The following is a 25,376-nucleotide window of genomic DNA, read 5'->3' as shown; positions in this document are numbered from 1 at the left end:
AAATGTCAACTCATCTAACAAAGTTCCATTTTATACGTTTATATCATTCATTGAATTTCTAAAACCTTTCAGAGATCTCCAAAGGTACCATTTATAAAAAATAATGATTATTTTCAGGCTCGCCCTTCCGGGTTCAAAAAATTAATTTTAAGACCTGACTATTTTTTAAATACAACATTTAACATACCGTAGATTATTTAAAGCTAGAATAGAGGTATGTCTATTCAACAGTTTACTATCTTATGCTACAGTCTCAACATTATCAAATCCAGCACAATTCCCTCATTCCCTTCTCGATGTAACTAGATCTTTACTTTTAAAATATCAAAAAAAAATGTAATTACAAACTAAAGATAAAAATTACCTGAAAAAATTTTAAAAGATCATCTTTGGTAATCCTTTTTATTTCTTCAATCTCCAATTGATCTGTTTTAAAAAAATAATATATATTATTTTAATATTATTTTTTCTATCTAAAAATGATTAAATAAATAAAATGCTATAAAGAAATTCTTGAAAATTTTTTTTTTTAGAAACAATATAAAAAAATTAATCGGATATATGTGAATATATAAAAGTGATATTAATTTCACCTCTGTCAAAGTTGTACTGGTTGGAAATTATTTCACCCCAATACTTATAACCTAATTCCACCATTTTTTTTGGTTTTTCACTCAAATTTATTATTACGGACTCGACATTTTTCTGCCAAACGCTGTCATTCATTTCCGATATATAATCCTATATCAAAAAATTTGGATTTATTTTTATTAAACAACATAGTTATATTATATATAAAATATCGAAAGAAACCAAAATTTCAATCACACTTTTTTTATCCTATTAATTGCAGAATAGAAAATTAACTTATAGCTAAATAAAAATATCACGAATTCTTAGTTAAAATGATTGGTTTTATTTTATCTACCATACCACCTAAAAATGAGTAAAAAGTAATCTTAATATGCATATCATATATTTTAACTACTTCCATATGCAGAAGAAAAGCCTCAATCCTAGAATCTAAAAATGAAGGCATCCTATCAGATTGTATTACGACTCTTAAACCGTGAACACTATTCGATTGACGAACACTGGTCATACAAACATAACCTAGGAAAAAAATAATTTAATTTTTTTAAATTAATTCCAAACAGATTAATTAGAAATGCAAAATCAAGGTTTTTCATAAATTATCAATGAATAAAACACTATACCTAAAATCTTAATATTTCCAATTTTTTCGTTCTTTCCCTTCTTTAATAATCATTTCGATTCGTTTATACACATATTTATTTATATGAATAATAAAAAATATATTAATTCCAATTAGAACTAATAACTAGAATAACAATATTCTTGAAATATTTATCGTTTATTTAGATATTATAAACACAATCTATTATTTTAAAAAATTAGCATTAACATTGAGAGGTGTTAGCAAAAAATTATGTTATTTTTGATTTCTTAAAAAGATGACCTTGAGAAAAAATTCAGAGGCTAGGTTAATAATCGAGCATGTAATTGATTTTATTATACTTAACATTTGCTTCCCTGTGGAATTTATGAATAATAGAGTTGTTTAAATCAATAATAATAGTATTGAATAAAAAGTAATATGCTCATTTATAGTGTTGTGAGTGAACGAAGTTCGTTTTTTTGAAAAAAGGTGATGAACGGCGTTCCTTTTTTTTGACGAACTTTGAACGTGAACGCGTTCCTTTTCTTTGATGAACGCGTTTAATTTTAAAAACTCTTTTTATTTTTATCTATTTGAAAAATTAATATTAATCCGCATTTTTTAACAAAAAAGTCTTATATTTTTATTTATTTGAAAAATTAATATTTATTCCAATTTTTTAACAAAAAAGTCTTATATTTTTTAATCAGCTGTTTTTACATTTTCCTCTTTCATATTGCAATTAACGTACCATAACGTGTAGAGAAGATAAGATTAAAGTTTATTAATTGCATGGATATAAATATTTCATCATCAGATTCTGAAAATCATAATTCAATATTAGATGAATTAGAATTACCATGGCCCAAATATCATAAATATTTCACTGTTTTAAAATCAAAAGGTAATTCAATAGTTTTTAGTATAGCTAACGCTGTATTAACTGCCAAGCGTTCATGCCTATCAGATGAAAATTTTAAAAAGCAATTTTTATTAAAAATTAATAAGAAAATTTTTTTATAAATTTATTTTTTTATCGCTCTATTATATTGTATTTAATTTATAATTATATTATCAAAATAAAACTATTATTTTTTATCATGGCTAATATATTGTGTTGAAAAATATAAGGCATTTATTTATATTAAATTAAATTTAAAAAAAAATTTATCATAAAATTTTGAACGCATTGAACGCGTTCCTTTTTTGGATTTTGAACGTGAACGCGTTCGATTTTTGTCAAAGAACGTTGAACGCGTTCTATTTTTTTAAAAATGTTTACAGCACTACTCATTTATAATAATTTTATACATTGTGAGAAATTTAAATTTTTAATGTTAACAATATTTATTTTAATTTAATATTTTTATATAACCTAGAATTAATATTTTAAAACTGCATCTGAATTAAAATATACACAAAATTTTGTATTGATTTAATGAAATTAGATATAATTTAAGTTTTTTTATCTCTCCTTAAATTTAAAGAATATTTAAAATGATGTTGAGTTTATTATACCAAAAATAATTTCAGGATTAACACACCAAAATTTCATTTATAATAATAAAATTTAGCAATTTTTTATAACTTATCTGCAAAATAAAATGTTATTATAAAAACTAACAAACACAAGGAAAAAAGTTATTGAATTAAATAATGTATTTCATTCAAAAATCATAATCATGTCAACCCTAATTGAAAGTTTAGCATGAAAAACTGATTAGCCATCATTTTTGGTTATGTGTAAACTTAAAAAGTAGATACTCTTCAAATTCAACCTAATCACACTATCCTGTGATTAAAAAAAATAATTAAGCAATATTTAATAATCATCAAAACCGGCAGAAATGCCTATTTTCAATATCGACCTGGCCTCAATCCTTTTCTCTCTTTTAAGATCTTTATTTTTCCACTTTTTCTGCTATGGCTACAATATCTTATTAAAAATGCTAACATTTAAAAAAACATAAATATGAATTATACCTAATTGCTCCTTAGTTCTGAGTATATCAAAACATGGTTCACCAATAATTTGAGAGACTAAATCAAGCAAAGCCGTGTTTCTAATATCTCTTAGCCCGATTTGATAATAGGTATCGATGGCTGTACTCTTGTGGACTGGGTTATCGACTTGGTAAATGTAATACGAACCTAATTGCATTTTTCCATAAATAATATTTCTTGGTATATTTAAAAATAAAAATTTTGAGAGTTTAATACCTTTTTTACACTAGAGGCACCTGAGTTGTTAAAAGATACTTATCAAATGTATCTTAAAAAGTGAAGTGAACCAGACATTTTTTATTCAATTTGATATATTATTTAAATGATTATAAAATATCATTGTTTTTATCACTGAGATAGGTAAATTTTTTTAACTGGCGCGATGGAAGGTAGTGTTGTGTTATACTTTATAAATAACCTTAGGATATTCTTACAATATAGCTAAAAACAGGACACTCATTCAAAGTTTGATGGGTGTTAAAATAGATATCTTTTTGGAAACTTTGAAAGTTCATCGACTATCGCTATGTCAATATTTTTTCTACTTAAGTTATATATTTGAAGCCAAGTCCAATTAAGTATAAAAATTTGCTGATGCTGTGTTGTTTGTTTCTTTTATTTCTTATCAACATCACTAATAATAATCATCTAAAAATTTATATTATATAAAGGTTTTTATTAAGACAATTACCATATTTTCGTCTGCATAAAATAAAGTTTGTATTGAAATGGAAAGAAATAAACTGGCACAAATATTTAATACATTTAATACAAAAAAATAGGATTGAATCAAAATATTATTAATAAAGGTAAAATAAAATTATATCTGTTGAATGTATTTATAAATGAATATAGATAAAACTAAAAGTATATCTAGATATAAATATTTTTTTAAAAAAATATCTAGATAAAATATAGGTATTATATTTAACAACTTGATAGACGCAAGTTTATAAAATAATATATTGCCTAGCCTACCCCCATAAAAATAATCTAAAAAACAACATCTCATTTTTGCAGAAAAGATATAGTATAAATTTATATTAGATATAAATTAATATTATCGAATTTATAATTTACCTTTAGGTATAACGTGTTCTCGACTCTTGATAATCTGGGAAGTAAACAGGGGTTTGGTGGAGACAAAGTTTTGATCGACCAAAGAGGACACACTAAACGCCTGCTCGCTAGTAAAATTGCCGTAAACTAAGCAATTCAGACAGAAACGAGCAAATAGTCTGGGTATGTAATTTTGAACGTCTTTGTGAGATATGTCTAAAAAAATAAGTTCCTGATTAAAACAATTATCCAGATGGCCCTAACCGTTCTACTAAATAAAGTAAAAATTATGAATGTTAATTTATAACTACTTTTAAATTTTGCTGTCAAATTTCCAAATAATAATTGAGATTAATAAGAGACCTGTAATAAAACGTTTGGGAAAAGTATGGAAAAAATTAGATACTCCAGAACTTTCCCGTTTCCTGGAACCTCCGAAATTGCCATTAAACGGAGATAAAAATATTTATATAAGCGCTGGGTTATTAGATGAATATTTCATCATTTTATTTAGATAATTTTCAAAATTCAAGTACCATTCATTACGATATTACTTAATTTAGTATTATATCATTATAAAAACTATTTTAAATCAAATTAAATGATTTTAACTATTTTTTGTAAAATGTATGAATACAATAACGCGCATATATAAATGATAAAATCTTAGAAAATAAATAAAAAATTAAAACATTAAATTTAAAATAATGCTTTTAATCAAAATTTTGATTTTATTTTATACTCATTGAATGACCCTCTGAATCTATTATTTTAAATCACGTAGAGAATGACTATATATCATTCCCAATTACAAGCAATGATATTTAAGTATTAAATGCTATAGTATACCTTGCAAGGATTCAATCAACTCATCTTTACTCCAATGAGAATCGTCCAAAAGTGAGTTCGTAAAATACATAGCATGGTGATAAGGTAATTCGGCAAAAAAGTTTTTGAGATTCCTAGTGTGCTTTTATTTTTTAGAAAGTATTATAAACAGTGGAAGTAGAACCCTCTTAAAATTTCTAAGATTTCCAAGTACCGGTTCTAACAAAAGTGAAATTAATTTTAAAAGATTTATCTATTATATTGTTTAATTTTTTGATTGGCCACACCAAATTTATGAACCGAAGCCAGAACCCTATTTAATCCAGATTCCAAACACTCTGGATATTTAGGAAAATATAAATCATGACCAGTCTAAATATAACAAAATGAAATTAATTATGATTTCAAATTTTAATAATGTTTATTTAAAATTTTGGTATAAGCTGGAGTTCAATTTTTTATTTAAAAAATATATTGGACCATTTATTCCATGTCAAATAGATTATAAGAAAACAAAATTTTCGCAGGACCCCTTGGGTAAAATATTGTTTACAAGCTAAGTTGCATGTTCAATTTTAGCATCCTAGCTCTTATATTTTTGGAGATATTAAGGATTAAATATAAAAAATGAACTATATTTACTCTTATCGATTGATTGTCATTCAATTAACGATTTACTGAAAACTATAGAATTATTCTAATATCAAAATAAAGTATTTACTGTCTTGACTTATGATTTGGAGAAATTCATTAGAAAGTGTAAATGAGATAAAGAATATCTTAAACATGTAGATTTTAGAAAAATAAATTAATATACGTTGATTTATGAGGCTATTAAATTATCTTAAAATTTTGGGGTATAAAAAAAGAGGTGATTGACGAATGTGTAGAAATTTATAATTAAGAAGTTAAATCATTTTTGTTTTGTTATAAATGAATTAGCAAATGTATAGATGTGAGCGGAGTGAATTCTAGGGGAGAAATCAGGGGGAACTCATTAGAGAGAAATAGGAGAGTATTCATGAGGAATCACTGGAGAAAAATCGAAGGGTATTCTAGGGGAGAAATTGGGGGAACTCATTGAAGAGAAATCGTAAGGAGTAAAAGTATGTATATGTGGGATGAAATTTAAAAGGAGAGATATAAAAGAGGTTTAAATTTTTTGTAAGTGTTAATATATTGGGAAAGTATTAATAGAAATCTTAGCCTTAAAGAGTGCTTGTATATTTCTTAATAAATCGATGAATTAGTAGATAATAAAGCTGAAGTAAATGAAAGGGGAAAGAAAATGAGTTGATCAAACCAAATATAGTCATGGGATGAAGATCGACCATAAAATATCGAAGAAATCCTTTTTATAACAAAAAAAAAGGAGGAAAAGTGTTAAGAAAAATAAAAAATTGATTGTGTTATTGGATAGATTATTAACCCTTGTAAAAGAAATTGTGAGAAGTATGAAAACTCAATAAAGACTATGGAGGTGAACCATTCACGTTGGGCCTATATAACGATTTTTGGGGTGAGCGAAGCAGCAAATACCCACTCGTCAGCGAAACTATTAGGGAATTTAAAAAGGATTGACAGCAGCTATATGATCAAGGATATTTAAAGGAAGATAAATTCATAATTTTTTTAGGTCCATTTAATTCAATTCTAAATTTAAAGTCCGATCATAAAAATAATTCTTTGATTTTTTAATAAATTTTAAGATGCCACCAAGACAATCCATATATATGTCAAGTTTTCGTTTTCATGGTAAAAATCATTTAAAAAGCTAATGTTCTAATATTATTGTATTTTACATGATATTCTAATTATATATAGTAAAGAAACCACAACCCTTATGAAATATTTTAATTTTTATGGGTAAGAAAATATTCTAAAAGTAAATTATTATAACCATATTTTCCAAAAATATTCAAACCATCCATCAAATCTTTAAAATATTTGTCAAATTTAAATATTTTCATGAATCTGTGTTATTATAAAAATATCATAAATATATTTTTAAAATAATATTCAAACATTACTTATATATGACATCTATCGAAAAAACTTGTTTTTAATATTTTTATTGATTTTCCGCATAAAAATGTAGTATTCCAATTTTTTATAGTTACAGTTCCTAAAAATTTTATAAAAATTGGAGAAACTCATCATAAGTATAAATGGAACGCCGGGTTAAAAAAATAAAATATTTTTTAGAAATAGAATGTATACAATTTTGATATTATAATTATTATATATAATTCTGTCGTTTTTAGTAAATCTCTACATACTTTGACTTTGATATTCTCAAAAATATAAGAGCTCTGATGCTTTTCTGAATATTGCTTTATGTGTAATTTTGTACAAATCCCAAAGAATAGAAAATCGTGATCGATTTAACATGGACCCATCTTCTATTTTAAATTTATTTTAAACCAATCAATCAAATTATAGTCGATAGTCGTTTATGAGATTGTATTTTCATTAGCATTATATGGCTAATCATAAATTGAAACTTTGCATTATAAATGATACTAAATATATAAAATTGCTTACAGATTCTTTAATGATTTCAAAACGTTTTGGTTCGATGACAAGATCTTTCATTTTAGCAAAAAGTTCGTCTAAAAATATCAGCTGTTTTTGATTGTAACCTCTAACTGATAGCTGAAAAATAAATTAGTAAAAAATTAAAGCGATTATCTTTAAAGTTTGGAAATTATTATGTTGCAAGGGGGTATATGCGCCGTGTTGGCACTTTGCAGTAAATCACGGTTAACATATCTTTCTCTTTAAACAATTTTACAAGAGAGAAATAAAAAACAATACATTTGGTTCCGATTAAAATAGGTAGGTATATTTTATTATAGGATGATTTTTTTTATGGGAAGGGATGAACGAGAATGAGATGAACCTCTAAGAATAAGATTTTGACCCTATCCAAATTTATAGCAAATGTGAAGTTAACCATTTAACAGTACATTCTAAATAAATGGTCATAAAAATAAAGTTCATAATGTTAAATAAAATTTTATTTAGCTAATTAATATTAAATGTATCTTTCTAAACTTTCCATGATAAAAAAAAGATAGTTTAAAATATTTAATATAACATTTAAGCCCTGTTTGGTATTTTCCATATTGTATGACAATCCAGCTAACTCTGCATTGTACGCATATTCTGTTATGGCATCTTTGAAAAGCTGAACGTATAAATAAGTCATGTTGCAATTAGCGGGGTCCAAATAAGCTAAAGGACTATTGGATGCAACAAATTTAAAAATTGCGGATCAAAAAAAAATAAATAGAATAAATAATAATTGATTAAAATATATAAAATTAATACGTCAAAAATTCAAAATTCATGTATGATTTGGGAAGGAGGTAGGTGTCGTCTTGTTTGAACCATATTCGGAGTTTGGGATCATCCTATTAAATAAAACATATAAGAATAAATTCCAATAATAAATCACTCGAGTTAGAAGTGGATATGTGAAATGAAATATCTATCGTATATTCAGGTTTCGAACCGTTAAGTATCGGTTCAGTTCTATCCAGGTTTTTGAAGAAATTCATATTGGCTTGTCTGGCTTTTATAAATTTGATTTTAAAAAAAACTAATCATATAATTTAACATCAAAATGCAAAACTTGCTTTTATTTTTAACTCAATGTGAGAAGAATTAATAATTAGATACTGTCTTAGTTTTTAGTATCTTCACCATTTTATAATTCACAAATAATTATGATAGGTAACAAGTCTTTAATGTGGGCCAACAAACATGACTAGACTTATTTGTAATCGAAAAATATCCCACAAAATATCTTTTAATATCAGGTTACATATTATGAATTCAATAAATCTATATAATAATTAAAAAATTTAATAATAATGTATTACTTTTATTAGGTATGGCATTGGGGTTTGCTATAAAAATATAGAAGAATAAAAAAAATAAATGAATATAAGATAAGTTTAACATAATGTAAATTAATATTTATTAATAAAACCTCAGATTTCCCAGTTTTTGCATAGATTGTAAAATCGTTGGGGATAAAAGAATTTGGCTTAGGCAAGCTCAGTTTAGGATTTTTCCCGGGATTCAACCATTTCTAAAATTATAGGATAATTAATTTATTTAATTTGCATCAATAAAAATATTATAAATCAAGCGGTTTGATAAATTTTGATAGTTCTGCAGATCTCATATTTTTATAGACATATTATCCAAAATAATAATAATCTTTAAAATAAAAAAGGTTTATATGCAAGAGATTATATCTATACTTGAATAATTTCAGGAGATATTTTTTTTGAGCTATGATCTGTACCATACCAAGGTTCTTTTTGATCTGTCATACCAGTAAATTTACGTCCAACCACATACACCCTGTTATTTATTCATTATAGTTAGATTAAAGCTTGGAAACGCATAAAATATAAGCTTCAGAAAAAATGAATAAATTTTTGCATTTTTACAAAAAATTGTCATCCCTAGATATTATATACTTTTAATTTTCAACTCCGATGAAAAATTATTCATATAAAGAATAGCTTCAATTTATCCATCATTGTTTAAATATTTGTGACAATATCTTTATTACACAATTATACCTCATTCTTTCGGGTGTAAGACAATCCAACAATTTCATAACTAGATCGGGCCTGTATTCGGTGAGAATGTAATCACAACTTAATACATCATTCAGTGGATAGTCCTAAATGTATATTGTATTTTTAAATATTATTAATAAAAATAATCACAATAAGAGCTAAATAAACTAGATAAATATATTAAAAACAATCTTTCCATAGAACTAACTATATTTTACATATCATTAAAATGGCTATAAACGGAATTATAATAGGGGTATCTAATGGGGGAATTTTGCTCTGTAGAAGAAAACAAATTTTACTGCAAAATAATAAGCAATTTAATTTGATAAAAATAATATTTTATTTATAATAATTTTGTATATACTAACTATCGATTAAGAATAACCAGTCAATAAATTGTTATATTAGAAATATTAAATCAATTATTAGATAATCTATTTGTCACTATGTCCAAAGCTATTTTTTATACTTAAAAATTTTAACTTAGTTTATATAGAAAGGTATAATTATTTACAACCATATATTACAGTAGCTATTAGAAATATTAAATCAATTATTAGATAATCTATTTGTCACTATGTCCAAAGCTATTTTTTATACTTAAAAATTTTAACTTAGTTTATATAGAAAGGTATAATTATTTACAACCATATATTACAGTAGCGTACGCAGGAATTTGGTGTGGGGGGGGATAATTAAAATTTTTTAAAATAAAATGATTGTTATTTGAAAATATCAAGCATAAATTTATTAGGACTAATAACTATTTCTAATATACAAATTTAAATTAATATGAATTATAAAAAATTAAATATATAAACCGATATATAAAAATAAATTTGATTTAAAAAATATTAAACGAATATAACCGGCGGCATATAAATACTTTAAATAAATCTGAATTATAAAATATTAAGTGGATATAACCAGGATATGATGACTATAAAATAAATAATCCATAATAGAAATTTAAATTTTTTTGAGCTTTTAAAATTTATATATAAAGTAAAAAAATCTAAATGTTGGAAATATGAATAATTATATTTTTTATGTAAAAGAAAAATATATAAGACATTAAAAAATGATAGCACAAAAAATATTATAGAAACATTATATTTTTATAATGTAAAATCCAATCTTCGTTGGGAGGGAGCTAATTTTTCAATTATCTCATCCGTGTTTGGCGTCAAATGTCTATGAATATTCAAAAGGGCCAGACCATTCAACCTACTTTCAGAAGTTGTACTTCTTAGGTACGTTTTTAAACTTCTTAAAGAAGAGAATGTTCTCTCATTAGTTGCAGTACTAATGGGAAGAGTTGCTAATATATATAATAATTTCAATATATTAGGGAAATAATCTAAAAGATGTTTGAAATGATGCAAAGCATCATAGCATTTTTTGGGACTATATCAACCATAGTTAATCTTTTATACCATAGTTGGCATTCAGCTAATAAAGCATCATGAGATACATTAATGTCTTCATGATAAAAATCTTCCAAATATTTTATTTTTTTTCTATCACCATCTGAAAAAGGTTCAGAGGGCTTTTGCGGAAGTAATATCTGCAGATTGATAAGTGTTTCTTGATAAATTAAAAACCTTTCATTTACTTGGGTTATAAATGTATCCAAAAGAGGTATAAAGACATTTATTTTATAATATTCATCTATTGACCCTATATTTGGACGATAAGTTTGCCTTACTGTAAGTAGAGGGAGACAAATATTGAACTCGTATAGCTCTGCTTTTGATTCAACATTAACATATAAAATTCCTCATCAGCATTAGCTCTAATTTCTTTGAGTTCTAATAAAATTGTCTCTGCTATTCTCATCATCTCAATCAAATCAATATCAGGTTTTTGAAAAGTATTACATAAAATAGTTGTATAATTAAATAATTTATTAATACATTCTAATGCGAAAAAAAAATTTGGTATAAGTATTGAATCCAGTAACTTGCTTGCTTCTGAAGAAATATCTTTTTCAGACATTGTGATATTTCTATAAGAGCATTAATAATCAGCTCTTCTAACTCGATAAAAGCTGTTACTGCTTGATGTCGAAGACTCCATCTTGTTGGACAAGCTTTTTACAATTTTTTTCTCCTTGTTGGGCAAGGAGTTTCAGATATAATTCTGTTCAAAATATTTTGACGCTTGGGGTATCTAAACATCTCATAGATGCTAGATATTTTACCTGATATAAATATAAAAAATTTAATTTAATAATTAAAAACCTAAGCAATTTGATATCAATGGTAAAGAACATGAATCCGATATTGCTAAGTTGAGTGAATGGGCAGCACAGTGGACATATATAGCTGTTGGGCATTTTTTTTTAATAAATGCCTGAAGCCCATTGAATTGTCCACTCATTTCACGTGCTCCATCATACCCTTGCCCACGTATCATATTTATATTTAGCTATATTTTTTAAAATAATTATATAATAAGATTAATTATTACTTTTAATTTTTTAAGATTCACAAATATTACATCAGCTAAAGCAGACCCAGTCATGCTTGAAACAGGAATAAATTAGAGAAACATTTCCTTGATAATGTTTTTATGAGTATCTACATATCGCGCACACAACGACTGCTTAATGCCAGCAATGTCCGTGGTCTCATCTGCCAAAATTGAGAAGCATGGGGCAGAATTGATTTCAACAATCAATTTTTCTAAAATGATATTGTTGCGAATATCAATTATCTCATTTTATATCCTAGGGCTGAGATAAGTAGCATTTTTATTGGTACTAATGAGGCTCTCCATTAATACAGGATATCCTAATGCTTAAATTTTAAAAGTCCACGGAAATTACCTTCGTTATCATTATTATTAAAATTTAAGCTTCCTGAATCCTTGTGGCCACGAAGTTCTAGGCCTTGCAAGCCACAATATAAAATAGCCTCAATACTTAGTTTTATCTTGCCTCTATTTTCTTTTGCAATTTTAACCCTATTTTTATCAATTATTGATGAAATGGGAATCATATCCCCCTTTTGAATTGATTCTTTTGAGGAAATCATCAGTTCACATCTTTTGTTTATTAAATTATCATACTATACTTTTTTGCTTTTTAGCATGATTTTCACCTTCAGCGTTTTTTTAAAAAAAGTCTAATATCCATGACTAGAAATTTGAAAATTATAATACCGGGAAATTTAAAAATAATAGATAAATATTACGCCACAAGGAAAACTTGAAAATGAAATTAATTGATAAAGTAAATTAGTAAATGAAAAAGGTAATATTATAAAATTTTAAAAAGAAATAGATATGAATAATTATAATAAAATATAAAAATATAAAAAATAATATTTTTGAAAAATATGTCCGGCATCTGCATTTTGGCTTTGGGGGGGATTTGCCCCCCCCCTCCCCCCGCTGCGTACGCCAATGATATATTATATAATTTTGTTAATAAAAATAATATTTATTTTTTTGAATATAAATAATATGTCGCGTCTGAATATCTGCCATTATATCTGGATATTAAGGATATATACTATCTTTTCAATAATGAAATACTCAATCTAATGAACACAGCTTATAATCAAATTATTTTAATATCTAGTGAGGCATTCCATCATTTAATAGTTTTACTTTCCACATATTTTTCCAATAGATATAATATATCGTGTTTATTTGTGAATGGGATTAGGAAAAAATTAACAACAAAAACACATTACACAATTTTGAGTAGATCAATAACATTTTCTTTAGATATGACTTGCAATGAGATTAATTTATGTGATCAATATTAAATAATAAATCTTGATTCTCAACTAGTATTAAATTAGCCCGTTTATTTGTATTTTACCAGTATCAAATTATATAGAAGTAAAATAAATACTATTTAAAATATGAGCGCACCCCAGCCGCTGGTTGGACACAAGCGGGCTGAAGGCAGCAAGAGTCTAGCTACACCTATAGTTACTATATAAAAATTAATTTGTCCAAAATTACCTGTAATTTGGAAGCGATATCGGATACGTAAGAGTCGGGAATCTTTTTATCGTGAAATCTGAATTGCAGAGCTCCAATGTCCTAGAATAAATATTCACATGAATATGTTTAGAGATATAACATTTAATAGATATAGATAATAAAGGAAAGAGTTAAATTATTTGTTTTTGATTCTTTCTAGTTTCTAAATAAAAAATTTAAAAAAATATTAACTCTGCATTCTTCGAAAATCCATGGTTGAGGTAATTCCCTTTTAAGCATATCAATATATTGAAAAACGGTACTGATTATTTCTTCCACGTTATCTATATGCATATTACAAGTAAAATGATGGCGAATTAGACAGGTTCGGGAACTCGCTACAATTAAAAACCGAGTTCAGTTAAGGGCAAAAAAGAGGTGAGTTTGTTTGGGCTTAGGAGCTCTACTTGAACCCGATTCGGCTTAACCCTCTACATAGAACCTAGTGACATTAACTTAATAACAAGTATATGCCATGATTCGTGACCGACCATATTCCAAACTACTTAGCATCTTTTTTTGGTATGTTATTTATATTGTGCAGTGTATTGGTTTGATTTTTATACCATAATATAAATAATAGTACTCATTCAATGACTTTAATTAAAGTTGTTAGTTGTTTGCCTCTATGCAAGTTATAAAAATTTATATGTAAATATGCCCATATAAAAAGGCAATCTCAATTTGATTGCAGGGTAAATATATTATATACTAATAAGCTTAATTAAAATATATAATATTGTTTAAATATTTTTTTATTTAATTTCATATAATACATTTCAAAAGGTATTTTGGTTTTTTAAAAATACTTTGCATTTTTATGTTATAACAAAACGTTCCATAAAAACGGAAATGAGACACAAGTCCCTACAAAACAAGCATAATTTTATTTAAAATAATGATTTGCATTTTTTGTTTTAGAAAAAAAACCATGGTTGCTGATGTATGGCTCTGATTCTGCCGCTCATATTTAAAAAGAAATCCTCTTGACATATGTACACAAATTAGTTTAATTCAGAGAATTTTTTAGTCTTGGCAATATGAAGCGGATGTGAATTAACATTTTTTAGAAAGGAAGGGATGGGTGTGAATTAAGCATTTACTTAAAGACCAGGTAAGTTAAACCATCTGGTTTCAATTAGCAGCCTCCAAAATGTTTGGTACTCAGGCTCTCGTAAATGGCTAATTATTGCAATATTACCCCAAGCCTTGCATATCTGCCTTGGATATAGACACTATTTTGTAACAGTTAAATAAAGGGGGAGAATATATTAAGAAAATTTCCAATTAGATGTTTAAAAATTGATTGGTGAGGTCAAATTTAAAAGGTTATCTTTGGGAATGATAAAGAAAGATATTATTGCGTTATTCATCAAACTTGATGCTAAAAATTGAGATATAAGGTTTACTGGTTATAAAAATCTAACCTCACATTTTGAAGGCAATTATGAGAAACCCCAATTTAAAATATTTTGTGACATATTTCTAAAACCTGCATGAAAGCAATTAATTTCAATTTTTTATAAGAGTGATTTAAAAATATGCAAAATTTAAAAAACTTAGCTATGAAGATATCTTTAAATCCTGGCAAGCTTTAAAAAACTTTTCTAATACCTCACAGTTGGGGAGACTTAATAAAGGTGAAACAAAAAGATTTATTTGACATTAATAACTTTAAACTCTGAATAAGAGGGGATTTGAATTTAAAAAATTCGGTTTAGATATATTTAGAGTAAGGTCTATTTTTAGATAAGTCAACTTTATTCTGCTAAAATATTTTAAAATAGTCAGCAGGTGGTACCATCATCCACATAACGTATATTTATGTGTTTAAGTAAAAAATGAAAGAAATTATTAAGTTATGTAGGCCCAAGCTAAAAATGAGGGGACCCAAAAGGTCTAAGATGGAATTACACTATTCCTAAAATTTGGATACTACAGCGATAAAATTTCAATAAACTTTGCATAAAAATTTTTTAAATCTAGCATACCGACCACGGCATCTGGCGGAGGACTTACAGTATATATGCATAAAAAGTGAGTAACTATTTCGCATTTCTCTTTAATGCTAAAGCTTAGTTGATGTGTTTGGTAGATTTTTGAAGCATCAGGTTTGATGTGCTCAACAATCATCTTTGCCATTGGTTTCCTAAAATGACCTACTACAATGAAACCCACCATCAGGCTTGCTTCAATTAATGAGCTTGGTTAGTTAAATTAATATATTTTCGCAAAGTATAATAAATGAATTTACAAACGTATCTTAAATAGGATTTTTAGGGTTATTTAAAAATGTAAAAAAGAATTTACATTAAAAGATAGAACTGTTTCAATATATTGACCCTTGCCTATTTTGATTGAATTAAATTTTATAGGAGTGGAGTTTACATTAAAAGATAGAACTGTTTCATTATATTGATCCTTGCCTATTTTGATTGAATTAAATTTTATAGGAGTGGAGAGGTGCTCAGAAAAAGCCAGAGGATGCATTTCTTTCAATAATAAGAGGGCCAATTCATTACATGAGGTGAATTTGAGAGCTCCATATACTCTATTTTTTAGAAATTATTTTACATTTCTGAGCAATAAGAGACATAATTTTCCATTTATAGTCATAAAAAATGTTCTATTCCATGCTTAATATGATCATGTAAAGACAATTGTTTATCTGTTGATTTAATAAAGACTACAAGAAGAAAGGTTTACCCCATGCTTAAGGGAATTTATTCTACGACCAAGGTCAACTATCTAAATATATGCATTTTATATAAAATGCACTGAACCCGAGGGTCTCAGGTTCGGTTAATTTTTTGTTACAATCTAGATTAAATATTTAAATTAAACTGGGAAATTCATTTATTGGGTATATTCCATTTTCGGTCAATACAAAATATCTTGTTAAATGTTTTATAAAATAATTTTTTCAAAAGAAATAAAATAAAGGGGGCCAAATCTGATCATTTTGCTCATGATTTTAAGCAGCGAATGGCAAAAACGAAGTGAATTTTTTTTAAAATATGCACAATCTTTATTTATTTAAACCTATTCCTATTTCCGTCAAATCTCCACTTATAGTGAAAAACATGTAGCCCTTCGCTCCGGGTTGACTTCCCCCACAAATACTATTAATCCAACCTTTGGCCTTGAGGTAAGATAAAATACTGTTTTCCCCTTCATGTGCTATCAAATGACCTATTATGTTTCCGGGCTGTTTATTGTATGGTAAATATAAAAATGATATATTCAAAATACCTAATAGAAAAGGCTAACCTCACTTATATTTTTAAACGTGTATTTATTAACAATCAAAACTTTTATGATTTTAGCCATATAAAAATAAAATATATTATATATATTTAAACATAATTACAGATAAATTCGTTCTTGGTGACACAAATTGTAAGAACCTCAGAATCACACTTTTCTGATTTTTTTAAGGTCCTTTCCTGTTCTGGTTCTTTAAGGTTCCGATCTCTCGTTATTATCTTAGAATAAATTAAATTTTAATAATTGGTATTGAATAGTAGAACTTACACTCGATTTGTAGAATTTAGTGAGATCAGGTATCGGGAAAGTAATGTAAAAATACCTCAAATCTTTAACGGGTACCACGTTGATTAATAACTATATAAAATAATTAATATAAAAAATAGATAGATGTATAGTAGTTATAAAATCAATGGGAGCGTTATGAGTATGGTAACTAGCTTATATTTAAAAGTATTTTATTGATTCTAGCAAATCCCGTTGTTATATTGAATTTTGACAAGATGTTCGCCTCGAATAATGAACAAATCAAAAATCTTAGTTTCTATTCATTATTCGAACCCTTGTTAAGATTATAACTAATCTTAGACACAAGATGGTATACCAATTAGAAGTGTCTAAATAGAGGCTGATCCGATATCAACCGATTATATCTAATATTTTTTTTATTGTTCATTTATAACTAATTAAATATATATGATTTTTAAATATTCCTATTATCCATGTAATCTTTAATTGCAGGAGACCGGGGTGGGGGTAAGAAAAAAAAGGCTGATAATCTTTTTACTGAATATTTCAAATTTAGCCAAAAGATATATTTTAATATTTAATTTCTATCATATCTTCACTTTTAAAGTGGAGAGGATATATTGATCAAAAACTTTCCTAGAAAAAGTAATTAACTAATTATTATTCGAAATCTAAACTAAAGAAAAAGTAATTGTAATGGAAAAACTGTCACAGAATTGATAGTAACCATTTCACCCAAGGTAATTGACCTTTTATCTCTATGATAGGCATAAATCTTGGAAATGTTAACGTATATTGATAATAAGGTTATCAAGGCCTTAGATTTAAAAGAATAAAACTTTATTACAATAAAGAAAATCTATCCCTTTTGATCCCGAACTCCCCAACCATTTAAATTTTTTAAAATACCATATTTGTAAAAAAATTCCTCCATTATATTAAATAAAATCAATTATCCGTAATTATGATATGACCCATTTAATCAGATATTTAAAAATAAGTATGCATTCTTAATAATGATAATTATTTATTTAAAGTTTGTAAATTTATTAACTTGCAAATATTCTTCGGTGTATGGGTTTTGATTCCACTCGGGTATAGTGATATTTTTGTTTTCAACACCACCAAACATTTCAACAACCCATTCCGTTAATTCGTCGATGCTTTCTTTAAATATTTTTAAAATTAGCATTTTATTTAAACAGGAAAAATTCTAAATGGAAAAAAAGGCAAGGCCTAGCCAGGGTTATCCACAAAGGCAATAACTGAGGATATTTTATAATTAAATTAATATTAACATTACGTTATAATAACATAAACCTTTTCCAAGAACAGCGAGGCCCATAATATTGGACGAGTACCATTCATGGTGAAATTTCAGCAATTCTTTATGCACATCAAGACCCGTAGCTTTGGGGGTTGTTAGAAGGGTCTTCTTATTACCTAGTTAGAAAAAGAAATAGATAACATTATTTTTTTATTCTGACGTATTTTAAAGTTTTTTATCAACAACTTGGTTATACAATAAATCTAGAATATTATTAGTTTTCTTTGGCATGTATTTATATTAATTGATTCAAAAAATTTTTGTATTCTTATAACTGGATGTGGATATTTTAAAGTTGGGAAACCCGATTTTTAATTATTATTTTGGAGGATAAGACATTATCAACAATATTTTTTTTATATTTAATTTTAAAAGATTATTTTGGATAATATTCATGAAAAAGAAGATCGCTTCAGATAAACTTGGTAAAATACAGAAAGTCCAGATAATATTTTTTTGCCAATACCGATACCAAAAGATACTCAAAATTAGGCAATAACGCTATTTTTTGGGAAAGAAATGAAGGTAATCCGAATCAAAATTTTGAGAATAATTAATATATTCTTTAAGTAACGTTGTTTTAAATGTAATCATTAATATAGATTTTCTCGCTATATAAATTTTTACGGAATTTAATTTTTTTTTTATAACTTATCAATTCAACCGAATATACCTATAAAATAAATATTATGAATTTTCATTAAAATTTATATCATTAATACTTATTAAGGATATTTCGGTCTTAAAATTGAATGCTTTTTAAAATCTATAAGTCAAAAACTAAAAATCATAATAAACGATCCCAATCGTAACTTCTTAAAACAAAAAAATATAATTTGAAATATTCAGAGGTAATTTTATGTTTTCGGAATATTTTTTCTATATTTATTAAAATTTTTATTTAATAAATTAATTTTCTATAATTTATAATATCGCGGAAAAATAAAATATAAATGTCTAAAAAAATAATTTTATTTGTATGTATGACCATATCTATAGAAAATTATTCGATTTTCGATTCAAAATTTAAGAATAACAAAAAAATGGCGACCGGTATCGGATCTGACTGGGTAATTAATTTTTCCTAGGATTTCATCTCTATTTGCTATGTTTATTAGAAAAAATAAGATTTTAGAATTGGAGTAGCTAATTGTGTTCCTAAAAATAAATTTTTTTAGAATTTTGATTTGATTTTTTGGCGAAGAATTCCGGTTAGTCGATGAAATGATAGGTGATAAAAATGTAGTTGGTTAATTTTAATATTTTTAAAGATCAGAGGATTGGTGTTAATATTCATAGGGAACGACGACACATAGTCTCATATTAACCATTTTTCTAAGTCACATGGAATAGCAGCCTATTAGGATTTAGTCCAGCGTCTAAAGATAATTTGCTAAATTATTTTATAATATATGAATCTACATATCCCGATCATAATTTTGTATTAATTTGTTATGATAAATAAAAATTGAGTATTTGAAAAAGCTTCATTTATTAATCTCTTTTATTTTTTTATGTATGATCTCAAATATTTAAGTAAATTTACACAACTTTTCTATAATTTTATTTTTACAGTATAATTATGTATAGAAGAAAAAAATTAATATAAGTATTAAATAAAGTAATCCAAAATAGTATAGCATTATGGGCGTGTCCTGGTTTGACTTATTTTTAATACTTAGGGTAAACAGAATCTGAACTAGGACACCCTATTTTGGTTGGTTTTAAGTGTGTACAAGTTCGTCATTTTTTTAAAAGAAGACCTAATAGCCATCGAACAGTCAAACTTTTTTGAGTGCCCTAATTTTTTTAAAATTTTTGTTTTAATAGAGTAGAGTAAAAATTGAACAATAAATAGTACATTTTTAAAAAATCAAAATGTTTTTCTGTTCGGCATTAGTAATAAGAAATAAATACAGTATAAAATATGTATTTTTATAATAAAGTTAATTGCCATGCTCAAACATATATAATTGTTAATGTTATAGTCTACTTTTAATGGCGATTTCAGCAGGTTAGCTAGTATCCCCTCTGATTTTTCTCATTTGACAGTCCTGGCCATCAACCTTTATCCACGTCATCTTAGGACTTCCTCGATATCTTGATCCTCCTACTTGTATTAAGGTTCTCTTTAACCAGTCATCTTTTGTCCTACATTCCACATGCCCAAACCATCTTAATCTTTCAATAAGTTCTATTCCCATCCTTACTAGTTTTTCTCTCTCTCGGAGATACCCCACACATTCATCTAATCATCCTCATATCTATTCTTTCCAATTTACTTCGTGAGCCACTTTCAATGCCCATGTTTCGCCGCCATAAACTAAACCACACCTCACACACCATTTTAGAGTGCATTTATATTTTTTATGATAACCTAATGCAATTTCTTAAACTTTATCATCCATTCAATGAGTTTTATTTTATCTTGCCCCTATATAAGGTAAACTATGAATAAATTTGTTTATATATTTATTAAAAAATTAAATGAGTGGTATTTTTGAAATCTAAATAGCCTTTAATTATCAGGCTGTTTAGAGGAAAAGATAGTCGAGTCGGCTAAACAGATGGCATTCAGAAATAAGTCGAACCAGGACACAACTATATGCTTATAATCCGAATGAAATTTTAAATACACCTAAACCCCATTTTTTTGAAGTAATATAGTTGTACTTTAATATATTAAATTTGTTAAAGACATTTGCCCATCCCAATCGATACAAGATGTCATATTATTATGTTTTTTAAGATTCTACCATGTATTGTGCTATTAGTTTTGTGGAGAGTTTGTGTATTTTATGAACGAAAGAAAAGACATTTATTATTTATGAAAATTATTAAGAAAGATAATTTTAATTTTTAGTTGTGGATAAAAAAATTAATAATCGTTTTTATGGATTTTAAAAGATTTTATTTTATTTTGAAATATTTTTTTTATATGCAAGAATTATGATTATAAAATTTTTATGTAAATGGAAATAAAAGAAAAATTGGTTATAATTAAGATCACAAAATATAATACAATTTTTTTAAAAATTATTCAGTGTTACCTCTAGTTTTTCCCATTTGAATAGGCTTATTTTTAAAAAAAATTTCCACAATTAACTAAAAATGAAATGTAATTATATCTAAAAAAAGAAAATTACATCTATAAGCACAAAAGTAATTCTACTTAACAAAAAAGGACCGTGAATAAAATTTAATTTTTTCAAAGTTTTTAGGGAAGCCCCTATGCGCCCTCCCTTAACGACGCTACTGATAAGTAGTATTTATTGAAAATATAGCAAATATATAATTCATTAATATTATCATTTATAATTGATTTATGAAATTAAGACAATCTTTCATCATTTCATCAGCTCTACTAATAGATTTGTTAAGATTAATAGTAATCTGCCTTTCATAGCATCCAAGATGCCGCTAAGACAGAGAAAAATTTATTAATTACTTGACCAGCCTAGATTTAGCCAGATAAACTTGGAAATACTTTATAAAAAGGAAAATAAATTTAAAGTAAATAGATATAGGAAAAAAATTAATTCGATATCTTCTTCCTTTTCTATTGCTTTAGCAATTTGTATTTTTTTTATATGGCATAATGTAGGCTAGAAAATTTAATAAGAATTATCATATTTGAATATTGGGCATTGGTATCGTTTAAAATGGAAAGTCTCGACTGATATCGATACTAACCAATACCGTGAATATCGTTTTGGTAAAAAATTAACAAAATATTAAATGTCCTGGTTATCATACCATATCTATATAATATAATTTATTTTATGAATTATTGATCCGAAACAATATTTAATCAATAGCGCTAAATAAAAAATTATATATTACACTTAAATGTGTAAACCATTATATATATAAAACAAAACACACTCTATTTTTGATTTTTACTTAATATTTTTTATCGATTTATATTAATAAGTATATAGATTCTAATCTCTAAATTTGTTAATTCGTTATTATAAATAATAAATAGAATCATTGAAATCGGGAATTTAAACCTGTTCCAAATTTGTGAAAATCTTGTTCCGGGTGACAAATATGTCTTTCCAATTGATGAAATCGCCATGAATCTTGTTGTAGATTTTTATCGTTTTCGGCATGGACAGCTTTAGCTTCTCGCTCGGTAGCAGATGGGGTGAAGAGGGGAGTTATAAAAAATTGTGCGAATCTAACATATAAAATGAATATATTGTAAAATTATATTTAATAACCATTTACATCTAAAAAATATATAACGTGAACAGTTATTTTGGCACCCAAAAAATGAATGCTTGCATAATAATCACAAGATAATTTAGATATCATTAAAAAATTAACCTATTTGGCCAATTTAAAAACATCGGCCGACACTAAATTCTTTAAATGATCGATCCGATATTAAAAATCGGTATATCCGTAGAATTGATCGTCAAAGCTCGGGTGCAGACTGGTATGGTCCTTTTACTTCAAAAACTAAAGGTATACATCGGACAAATTGTGAAAATCAATCGGATTAGTCGGAATTAAATTTTTATTTATAATAGAAATTTTAATCCATATAAATAAATAGGGGTGTATCGAAGCCATTTTTAGAGGCTGATTCGATATTAAATTTATATCGGCCAATTACCAAACCGAAATCATCTGATTCAGCAGTTGTTTAGTTGTATTAAAAATTGAGCTTGCTCAAAAATTTTGAGCAACGATCTTTACAGATCGATATCTTTGAAGATCATAAAATTTTAAGATTTTTTATTTTTTAAAAATTTTGAGCAACGTTTGTAGATCATAAAATTTTACGATCGAGATATTTAAGATTTTTTTAATAAACGATCGTCTTATAAGATGCTATAGTTAATTATTATTTTTGTAATTTTATTGAAGTAAATGGTTTAGTGATGAAATTAAATTAAAATTTCAATGAACATAGAAAGGTGACAATTTTCATAATCGTTATTTTTGAAGCAAATGGGCAAAAATATATATTAACATAATAAATTAAAATTCCTATGAAGATGTCTATAAAAAAGTGGCAATTGTCATAATCGTTATTTTTTTAACTTTCTTGACGTAGATGGGTATAATATATATTGTTGACATGTAAAATTAAAATTTCAATGAAGATGTTCCATAGAAAGGTGACAATTGTCATATTATTTTTTAACTTTCAGGCGCATATGGGTAATAAATAATATATATTATGATTCAAATGAAAATGTGACATAGAAATATAAAAATTATCATAATTGTTATTTTTTTTAACCAAATAGGTAAAAATATTAGTGCTGCAAATGTTACTTCAAAAAAGAAACACGCGTTACTGATTATTCAAAAAGTAACGCATTATTCGTTACAAACTATACAAAAATTTGCTATATATAATATAAATTTATAACAAAAATATATATTATAAAATGCAGAGTTGTTAAAGTAGCGCGCTAACTTTTTTGGTAGCTATAGCTAATAGGGGCTACTTTTTTTGTAATTATTTAATTTTTTAGCGCGCTACTTTTTTAAAAGTACTACTTAGCTATATAATGAAGGTAAGTATAAACATGAAAATTTAAATATAATATCATAATTAATTATAATTTTTATGATTTATTATTTAATTTTAAAATTGATATATATTTTCAATTTGTAATTTATATTTTCATTTGTATTATTAACCTAAATCACGTGTTAATAAATGTCATCACCTATGGATATCCAAATCGTTGAAAGTGATTCAGACAATGATATTAATAAAATGGAAGATACCAGGGAAGAAAATGTTCTTAATAGCTATAATACAAATTTACCTTTCCCTAGATTTTTTTTAAAATAAATATATAATCCAAAAATGGCTTCAAATTTATTAAAATGTAAAAAAAATATTTCCTCAAATCAATCTAGTAGCTATAACCTCAAAAAACACCTAAAGGTAAATTGTCATTTTTACATTCTAATAATATTTATTTTATAACTGTTCATGAGTTTTAAGGAAATGGAGAAACATCTAAATAATGTTGGTATAGGCGACTCTACATCCAAAAAGACTAATTCCATTCAAACCAAATTAATTAATAATGCAAATGACAATATTTCTTAGAAATTGGCTGATAAAGTTATTGTTGATTTTATAATTTATACAGTTCAGCCAATGTTCTTGATTGTCATCATTTACCATGATGATTAAAACTTTATCCTCTAGTACAACAATTTTATGCCGCCAGACACTAATGATTAAAATAGCAGATAACTTTAACATGATGAAAGATGCTCTAATAGTAGAGTTATCAGAGATATCATATATAAGTACCATGGCAGATAGTTGTATATATAACAAAGGGTAAAAACTTATTTATATTTATTTATCTGATTAAATATTTTTGAGCTTATTTGGGAATCACAGGCCATTGGCTAGACCCTAGGACTTTAAAAATAAGATCTATGGCATTAGCCCTCAAAATGATAATAGGATGCCAGACATACAATGTACTTGCAAATAAAATTATTGATAATCTATCTCATATTAAAAATGTATATAAGATTAAATACGCCCTTACCCTCAAGTGCGTGTCGAGAGATTATTTAGTAAGGCAAAACTTATACTTTCTGAACGTCGCTCTAGATTTGGGGATGATAATATTGAAAAGATTTTATTATTAAAATGCAACAAATTACCATAAATATTTATTTTTATTATATAAATTTTTTTATAATCAAAACTAACTATTTTTTAATATTTATAAATGTTGATTTTTATATATTTACTATACAACAGAGTTGTTAAAAGATACTTTTTAAATGGATCTAGATACAGATACAACGTCTAAAATAATATATAGATACAGATTATTTAATCAAAAATCTATCTAGATAC

At 25.9% G+C, this 25,376-nt stretch overlaps 1 protein-coding gene across 1 annotated transcript in view; it reads right to left on the bottom strand.

Annotated features, from left to right (window-relative positions):
• LOC135924869 (insulin-degrading enzyme-like) overlaps positions 1 to 25,376 on the bottom strand; it is a 39,141-nt gene that overhangs the window by 1,617 nt on the left and 12,148 nt on the right. Inside the window, exons 6-25 of the mRNA XM_065459995.1 lie at positions 22,531 to 22,700; positions 18,511 to 18,633; positions 18,245 to 18,357; positions 17,209 to 17,298; positions 16,717 to 16,882; positions 13,867 to 13,958; positions 13,654 to 13,734; positions 9,673 to 9,776; positions 9,346 to 9,448; positions 9,069 to 9,170; positions 8,959 to 8,985; positions 8,405 to 8,487; positions 8,172 to 8,316; positions 7,616 to 7,726; positions 5,093 to 5,213; positions 4,265 to 4,459; positions 3,164 to 3,331; positions 989 to 1,113; positions 594 to 741; positions 365 to 426 (exon numbers count right to left, since the gene is read on the bottom strand). Of these exons, the coding sequence (XP_065316067.1) occupies positions 365 to 426; positions 594 to 741; positions 989 to 1,113; positions 3,164 to 3,331; positions 4,265 to 4,459; positions 5,093 to 5,213; positions 7,616 to 7,726; positions 8,172 to 8,316; positions 8,405 to 8,487; positions 8,959 to 8,985; positions 9,069 to 9,170; positions 9,346 to 9,448; positions 9,673 to 9,776; positions 13,654 to 13,734; positions 13,867 to 13,958; positions 16,717 to 16,882; positions 17,209 to 17,298; positions 18,245 to 18,357; positions 18,511 to 18,633; positions 22,531 to 22,700 (2,329 nt within the window). The remainder of the gene's footprint in view (positions 1 to 364; positions 427 to 593; positions 742 to 988; positions 1,114 to 3,163; positions 3,332 to 4,264; positions 4,460 to 5,092; positions 5,214 to 7,615; positions 7,727 to 8,171; positions 8,317 to 8,404; positions 8,488 to 8,958; positions 8,986 to 9,068; positions 9,171 to 9,345; positions 9,449 to 9,672; positions 9,777 to 13,653; positions 13,735 to 13,866; positions 13,959 to 16,716; positions 16,883 to 17,208; positions 17,299 to 18,244; positions 18,358 to 18,510; positions 18,634 to 22,530; positions 22,701 to 25,376) is intronic.

Source organism: Gordionus sp. m RMFG-2023, chromosome 2 (assembly GCF_954871325.1).
Source record: "Gordionus sp. m RMFG-2023 chromosome 2, tfGorSpeb1-WG-v2, whole genome shotgun sequence".
NCBI lineage: Eukaryota > Metazoa > Nematomorpha > Gordioida > Chordodea > Parachordodidae > Gordionus > Gordionus sp. m RMFG-2023.
The sequence above is the reverse complement of the archived record's forward strand: the minus strand, read 5'-3'. Positions and strand labels throughout refer to the sequence as shown.